Source organism: Egretta garzetta, unplaced genomic scaffold (assembly GCF_000687185.1).
Source record: "Egretta garzetta isolate BGI_Z169 unplaced genomic scaffold, ASM68718v1 scaffold26, whole genome shotgun sequence".
Taxonomy (NCBI): Eukaryota; Metazoa; Chordata; class Aves; order Pelecaniformes; family Ardeidae; genus Egretta; species Egretta garzetta.
In genome coordinates this window covers 1,030,017-1,037,916 of record NW_009260070.1, presented here as the reverse complement: position 1 = coordinate 1,037,916, position 7,900 = coordinate 1,030,017, and the positions used below count along the sequence as shown (strand labels likewise).

Sequence of the window (7,900 nt, the reverse complement as noted above, 5' to 3'; positions counted from 1 at the left end):
TCCTGCCATTAAAAACCCATCAAATAACTGCTTTGCTGCTTATATAGCAAGAATATCTCAGTTCCCAGTGAAAGTAAAAGGCATCTGCATGAAACACAACCTACGCGCCCTTCCCTCCGGTGCCCAGCCTCAGCTCACTGCCCTCAGGCCGAACTCCAAACTTCCCACATGCAAACTACGTACGGCTGTCTGTCCTGCGCGGAGCATGCAAACGTGAGGCTGGCATCCAACATGAGCTGTGTTCAACCACAGTGCCCTGCTTACAAGCTGCAGAAGCCCGACAGGCACTGAATGCAGTGGTCAGGACGTTTGTTACGGAGATGAGGATCTACTGATCCCAGCTGAGGGTGAGAACCTGTAATTTCTTATCGTTATATTATGTGGACGAACACTGTTGCACCTTCCTCAGAAACCCAGCCCAAAATCAATTAAAAGCCTGGTCATCTTCAGCCTAAAAACCCAAACCACTCACCCCAAACTGTTTTTAATACTAGATCTGCCAATAAGTCGGGCAAGTAGAATGGTGGTGGTGAAAAAAGAAGCGTGCCCGCCCTGTCGTAGCATGTTTCGGGAAGTCTGAGCTCAGCTGTGGATGCTAGGGGCCAAGCCCGTGACTGCGCACAGAAAACCAGAAGCGAGATGCTTCTTCACTGTCCTGAATGCTTTGTTTGCTCTCTACGTCTGAGAGAATCTGCACCACTCTGAAGTCTAGGGGTTCTTCCCCTTATAATCCTTATAATCTCTTGTCAGGCAAGAATTCTGTTACTTGTAAAAATGGACAAATATTTAAAAAACTGAAACTCATGAACTGCCTGAATTCATGAATCATTCAGATTGCGTTTTAAAGTCTTTCTGATCTTCTAAGTCTGGTGTCCAGCCTAACAAGAAGAGGTTAATGCTTTCTCTTTAAACAGACACTAAGACTCAAAAGTGCCAAATCTCAGTTATGGCTTACACCAAATATTCACCCAGTGGCCGCCTTCCTGCTTGTGCCCGGGGGGTTTGGGTCAAGAACACAGCTTTCTGGTGTTGACGGTTGGAGTAAGGGGATGGAAGCGGGGAAACTGAGTGCTGGTGCTAAGATGACCGGTACGCACACACGTTGATTTTCCACGGACAGTGCAGATGCAGAGGCGACCAAGCCAGTCTGCACAAGTCAGCTGAGATTTTAGCATAACAAAAATGCAGCTACAGTAGTGCCAGGGCAATTTTAGGTCCAGAAGCAGCAACAGCCAGGTCCACAGAGGGCTGAGCTCAGTGGGACCCAGACCATCCCTTTGGAGCTCGAGCTGAGCAGTGTTACGCAGGCTTCTCCACCGCTTCCGTACTCCAGTCTCCTTGACCTCAAATTCTGCAGGCACAGAAACCTGCTGGAGGACTGCTGTTCACCAGGGCAGGCAGCAACCCCCGCACTCCCTGCAGATGGGGAAAACAGGATGGATAAAGGGAAGAATCACTGGGTGGGAAGGAACCACTATTTATAAATGCTGATGAGTAAAAAGAATTTGTTTTTCCTGCGTTTGTGTTCTTTATTTTAATTTAAACTCACATTGGAAGAAGAGGTCCTTAAAACACATTTAAACACATTAAAACCATTTTCTCCGTGGACACATATCAGACTCAAACCCACTGTGCCTAAGCCTGGTACGCCAAGAGGAAGATCCACGGCACCTTCCCGGGCTCTCTGTCGGCTGGGAGACATCTCCGTCTCCCTGAGCTCATTCTCTACGCTCCCTTCATAGTCAGTAGAGAAACCCGGATACTCCTAGGGCACAATTAATTTTATCCCTAGTTCGTTGCCTCCCCTACTGACTATCATGGAGTCTAGACGTGTAATTCAGATGGAGACATGCAAAGTTACGCAAGGGGAAACCCACGCCAGCATCAAGGAGGATGCGCGCAGCCCTTCCCTCCCAAACCCGAGGGCTTTGAAAAAGGATTCCCCAAGCAGCTTCGTGCTGCCAAGCGGGACGCGTAGCGGGAGCCACGGGGACGTCCACAGCCCTCGAGAGCAGCGGCTCTGGGAGGCTGATGCAGGTGGTGCTCACACACTGCGCAAGCTCGTCTGCATTCAGCCTCTCGTCTAATACAGAACGTGTCTTGTGAATCAATGCAAGGGTTATCAGCCATTTTCATGGACTCAGAGTTATTTAGCTTGGAAAAGACGTTTATGATCATCGAGTCCACCCACAAACCTAACACTGCCAAGTCCAGCACGAAACCGGGTCCCTAAGTGCCACATGGACACGAAATACGGCCAGGGATGGTGACTCAACCACTTCCCTTTTAAAGCTTTTTCTGAAATTACATCACTCGGCGCCTACAGCCCATTCTCCCGGTGCTGCAACCGAAGAGGTTCCCTGCGAGCGAGTCCAGCGCGGCCACGCCGCCGGGATGGGTGAGGGACAGGGGACGGCCGCCCGAGCGGGACGGGCCAGCGCGGCTTCTTGCAAAGCGGAGGCAGGCTGGCCACGGGCAGAGCCACGCGCCGTTGGGCCGAGGCAGGCACCAGCAAGTGGGTTTGTAGCTGCCAAAACGGGAGCGGAGGGAAGATGCGTTGTTCTTCCTTTGGGGACACATTCCCGGCCGCCAGCGCGGTGCTCAGGCCGTGCTTGTCTCAGGTTTGGCCCTCGATGGTGGCAGTCGTACCACGACTGTGCTTAGGCTTCTCCCGAGCCCGGGCATGAGCGGCTGCCGGCAGGGGCGGCTGTGGGACCCCCCCCAGGCATTTTACTGGATGCACCTAAAATCTCCCCACAGACTGCAGCCCCAGCCCCAAAATGAACTGCAGCCCTCACATTGACTCTGGACCCCAGTGCTGTAAAAGAAGGGCAGGAAGGGAAACTTAAATATTATTGTCTTGGTAAATGAGGAGTAAGGAAAAAAGAAAAAAAAAAAAAAATCAAGATGTATTTTGGCAGTTTCCCACGTCAGTTCTCCCGTTTCCCTCCCTTGTGCACTTTCTGCAGCAGCAATCTGTCCTTTCCCTGAACGCTGAGCAGTCCCAGCACTAAACTGATCAATATTAATAGCGATGGGCTCGGGCGGGGGGAGGCGAGGCGAGGCGAGGCGAGGAGAGGAGGGATTACCCTGACCTTTCCCAACTCACACTGCCTCAGACGGCCACCAAGCAGCTGAGGAGCGAGCAGCCAGACGGTAATGCCATGTGGTTTTAGTAGCTTTTCCTTTTTTTTTTTTTTCTTTTTTCCTGTGAATATTTACTTCTGTTGTCTCAGGGCAGATAGCTATGAAGTCTGATTCTGTTCAGGAAGGAAAAAATGTAATTGTATCGGCCATCGCCGGGCCAGAGCTCGCCTTGATGGGGAACTCCGCTGAAATCAGGGGAATAACGCCCAGGCTGGATTTTCACTTGAATTTCAGTTAAAAGCAGGGATTGGATTAGGGAAGTTTTGACAGGTGAGGTGCTGAGTGCCGGTGTGCTTTGTGATTTCCCTTATAACGGGAATAATCAGACCCATTGAGCCTGCGACTGGGATATTGCGTGCGAGAGCAAACAAAGGGCTGGGCAAAGCCGTCCTCTATTGTTAGCGCCAGTGTCCCCAGCAGCTCCTGCGGCCCCGGGGTACACGCTCAGGACAGGTGCTCAGAATAATTAAAACAAAATCATAATTGAAGCTCTTGCTTTGTATTGGATTTGGGGGTTATTGTAGACTTTCTGGTTAGCAGCATTCCTTGAAATAGAGGTTTGCATCAGGAGGCGCCGTGGATTATTGGCAATTAATGCATTGTCTTTTCTGTATTGAGATATTCTTGATTCCATGTGCAAAATATGATTTTTAGAAATTTCACCTGAGAAAACTAGATAAAATTCTGTTTATGCCTTTCCTCTCTTGCTCTGAAAGAGCCGAACCTCAGGGAGAGGTCCCAGATTGAGGTGTTAGATTTGTGGGGTTCTTTTGAATAAACATTTTTATGGCATTTTCCTATTTTTTTCTCTCGAGCAGAACATGCTTTGCAGATGGCTGATATCACAGCACTAGCTAACGAAGCCATGGGTGTGTTTTTCCTTTCTTTGTCAGGACCCATCATGTCCGACAAACCAGATTTTGCAGAAATTGAAACATTTGACAAGACCAAGCTGAAGAAGACGGAAACCAGAGAGAAAAATCCACTGCCCACGAAAGAAAGTAAGTGTTTACGAGGCTATTTGAAGTACGAGTCGCAAGGGCACAGTCTGTATTGCAGTTCATATGCAAAATGAATGCTAATCGTAGGATTACAGGCTCAAGCTCATCCCTGACTTTAACTGGGGATAATACTAAGACCTGTACTTTACGCCAGGCTCCCAAGGATATGAATGGTTGTAACCGATGGCGTGTTTTGTCTGAAAAATTCTTTCTGATGGGATTGCTCCTGCCTCTGCTGAAATCAGGACCAGCTTTTCTTCTGGTTGCAGGTAGCAGGATCAAACTGTTTGCAATTACCACATTACCAGCCTCTTCAGAGGGACAGGGGAAACCCTTGTGCGTCCCGGGCAGGCCAGGCAGCATCCCCAGAAGGTGCCTGGGCTCTGGGTTTAGGGTGTTATCAGGCAGATGAGCTGCTGCCCCCCCCCCGGTACCTGTTGTCAGCCCTGGCCGGGAGAGCTCCAAGCACCTTCTCTGGGAACAAGGCAGCAGGAGAAACCCATCACCCTCCTCGTCTAACGGGCAATCTTCCTTAGCAAAGCCTCCCTGGGCTTTTCCCGCACAGGGTCTTCTCCCACACACACGCTGCACGCAGGCAGCCAGGTGAGGGTTGCGATTCACATTCCCCTTTGGAGGTGAAAATGGCATTTCTCTGCCTTTGGGCCAGACCTTGCGAGTGGTTTCCTTCGGAAGAGTCCCACTGACCGCTTTGGATGCCTCCGTGCCGATAGCCATGGGCACGCACTGTCCCTCAACATGAGATACCCGGGTTTTCCCTCTTTTATTATCCCTCCCAGTGCTAAAGGGGAGGTTTGCACGTCACGAACCGCACCCTATAGCTACGCAGACGTGGGAGCAGGTTGGCATTTCCAGGGTGGCCTAAGAAAGCAAACGGGGACTTGCCATCCCCTGGCTTTAAGAGTGACCATAGAAATCTGTATCCTGCAGAATCCTTGTAATGTTTATTGATTATGTTTTTGTTTCCTCGCTTTTTCTGGCAGCTATCGAGCAGGAAAAGCAAAGCGAAAGTACAGCCTGAGCGCAAAATGGAAGATGTGACTGCTGCTTCTTCAGTGGGGTTTTGGCTTCTGAGTTGGGTTGTTTTCTTTTATCCCCCCCTCCATCCTGTGTTTGTTGCCCATTTATTTTAGCAAACATTTCCTCATTTAATGTTCCCTGGGGAAGAAGTTTGGTTTGTGTTTGTTCAACAAGATACCATGTATTTGTATTTTTAAAACTGTGATTCCAAATTCTGTATCAACCCCATTACTTGCCAAAAAAAAAGCAATTTGCATAAAAATTTGTTTCCTAAACCTCACAATAAACAGGTTTCTTCTGATCAGCTGTCTTTGAGCCTTGCAGAAATAGGGTTTACACAACTCTTACTAGCATCCTTCTCACTTTGCGTTGCCACAGCATCTAGAGAGCATGGCCAGGTTGGGAAGAGTTACCCCAGGCACCGAGGGGTCCCCCTGGTCAGCACACAGCCCCGTCAACACGTGCACCCCCATCCTCCAGGGTCCCATCGACCCCCAGCGCCCCCCGATGGCCTTCACAGCCACCTGGAGGCTTCACTCCCTTCCCTGCCTCGCTCAAAAGGGTGTTTCAGGGGAACTCTGAGGGGCAAATTTGGTACGCTGGTAGCTCCTACACTTCTGAACCCCCAGCGTGGCAGCAGGCATCAATCAGATGGGAAGCTGCTGGCCTGCTTCAGCCCTGTCCAACTGTAGGTTAGAAGTCTCAGAGACAAGAACCCACCCACAAATCCCATGAGAAATTGGTGGCCGGGCTGAGGAAATACTCTGCATCCCAGATGGGAGAAGGGCTGCAGCACCCTCTCCACAGCTTCCTTCTCTCTTTAGCCTTGCCAAGATCCAGCGATCAACCTCGGGACACCTGCAGCACACATAGCCTTTGGCCCATCCAATGTCAAGCTCTATAGGAATATAGTGGGAAGGTGGGAGAAGGAAGGAGAATTAACTATCGCACTGATTTTCTGGGGTGAGCCAGACCCCTCCAGCAGCGCAGGGCCGCGGGACACAAGCCTTCAAAGCAAGCCAGGACTCCCTGCATCTTCATTACTGGTGGTGCAAGAACATCCTCGCTGGGCTTGGCAAAAATAGACTCTGGTACCGGCTCAGGGGACTCTCAATTACATGGTGTCGCATTATCTCTGGAATTAATTTGCAATCATATTAGAAAAACAAGTGCTTACTCTGGGAAGATAAACTGCTGTCCCTGGAGCTTCGGTTTGAGCCTACTCGCGCTGTGAAACAGGAATAATTCTATGTACTTCAGCGGGGTTACTCTGGGCTTATACCTGCGTAAGGGGAGGCAGGAACGGTTCCACCAGCTTCAGAAAACAGAAACGAATGCTTGGGGTGGGGTTTAGAAAGCCCTTGTTTACTTAGGGCTTGCTTGGCACTTGACATTTAATGTGAAGAGGCAGGACTGTAATTAAACAATAGCACCACAGCCACAAGAGAGGTGGCTCCCAGTGGCAACAAGAAGTAAACAGAGGTGGCCAAGAGACCGAGGGAAAACACAGTCCGTGCAGGACTAGCGATTTGGGTCAGAGCTTCGTTAATGTCAGTGGTGTGCAACGGGCCAAGGCCGCCGTCTGAACCTTTTTTTTTTCAGCACTGCTGCTCTTTTATTTTCAGGACCAAGTCCGGGGTTTTTGCACGTTCTCCTTTGAAGCCCTCATTCCCCTTGGCACCTGACTCTAAGAGGGGGGGCTAGGGTCTGCTCGATCTATTCATACTGGGGTTTATTTAACGGGTGAGGAATGCGAAAGGTTGAGCAACAAGGAAAACGGCGCTACCTTCCATCTGACTCATGGCCTCCCCTCGCCCCCGCAACGCTCCGAGGTCAAAGAGCCTTTGACATTATTTAAATGTCTACTTCCATGACAGCTCCGTCATGGAGAGAGCATTTGGGGACAGCACTGGGAGCAACAGCACCTGCTGGGAACTCGCACGGCTCGGCCGCACTGCCTGTTGCTCCTCCGCGGGACGGCTTCAGCACCGCGTGCGCCCGGCGGGAAGCCGGCAGACCAGACCTTCTCCTCCGTTTTGCCAGGAGACAGCACGTGGTTCTGCGGGACCATCTCCCTCCTCCCCTGCCAGCCCAGAGCATCTGCCAGCGCGCTCAGCACAAAAAGCTGTAAATCACCAAAAACCTCCCCAGCCCAACCGAGCCAGCGGCCGGTGTCTGTGTGCCCAGGGTCTCCCAAAAACTCAGGGTCTGGGCTGTGTCCTCCAGCCTGCACTTTGCAGGAGGAAGGGCAGGCAGGAGAAAACAAGAGCGATATTCTCCCCTCGTGTTTGCACAGATACAACAGATTAGTGGCGTGGCTCTGAGCGGCAACGTGAGGGATCAGAGCCCTGCCCACACCTCTGGAGAGACCGGAATGTCCAAGCACTCGGTGCGGAGCTGCGGGGCTCGCTCTGCCCCCACGAAACCTCCTCCCAATTTAGCTGTTTGCTTTTAAAGTCTGACACCGCCAACCCAAAGTCTCAGCGCTTCTGTTCACGCGCCTCACCCCGCTGAAAAGGCGACGGGGACGAGAAGCGGCCGAGTTCCCCACCCCTGGATCTGACTGCAAAAGCTGTGGCGCTACAGCAGAGCACACGGCAGCTGCACGCCGGGGAAAACTCCTCCAGGTTAAAGCCCGGATCCTCCCACCCTGCGCCCACCCGCCCCCGGTGGAACGGGGCTTTGTGGCGGGGGTGGGGGGCGGCTCTTCTTCC

General features: G+C 51.5%; 1 protein-coding gene across 1 annotated transcript; it reads left to right on the top strand.

Moving 5' to 3' along the window:
- The first annotated feature begins 4,048 nt into the window (after positions 1–4,048).
- TMSB4X (thymosin beta 4 X-linked) lies at positions 4,049–5,187 on the top strand. Its single transcript, XM_009641218.1, has 2 exons — positions 4,049–4,148; positions 5,150–5,187. Exons 1-2 carry the CDS (start codon positions 4,049–4,051, stop codon positions 5,185–5,187), a joined length of 138 nt encoding a protein of 45 aa, XP_009639513.1.
- Positions 5,188–7,900: the final 2,713 nt, after the last annotated feature.

Coding starts and splice junctions, on each gene's coding strand:
- TMSB4X (XM_009641218.1), top strand. CDS start 4,049: ATGTCCGACAAACCAGATTTTGCAGAAATTGAAACATTTGACAAGACC. Junction 4,149..5,149: donor TCCACTGCCCACGAAAGAAA/GTAAGTGTTTAC, acceptor TTTTTCTGGCAG/CTATCGAGCAGGAAAAGCAA.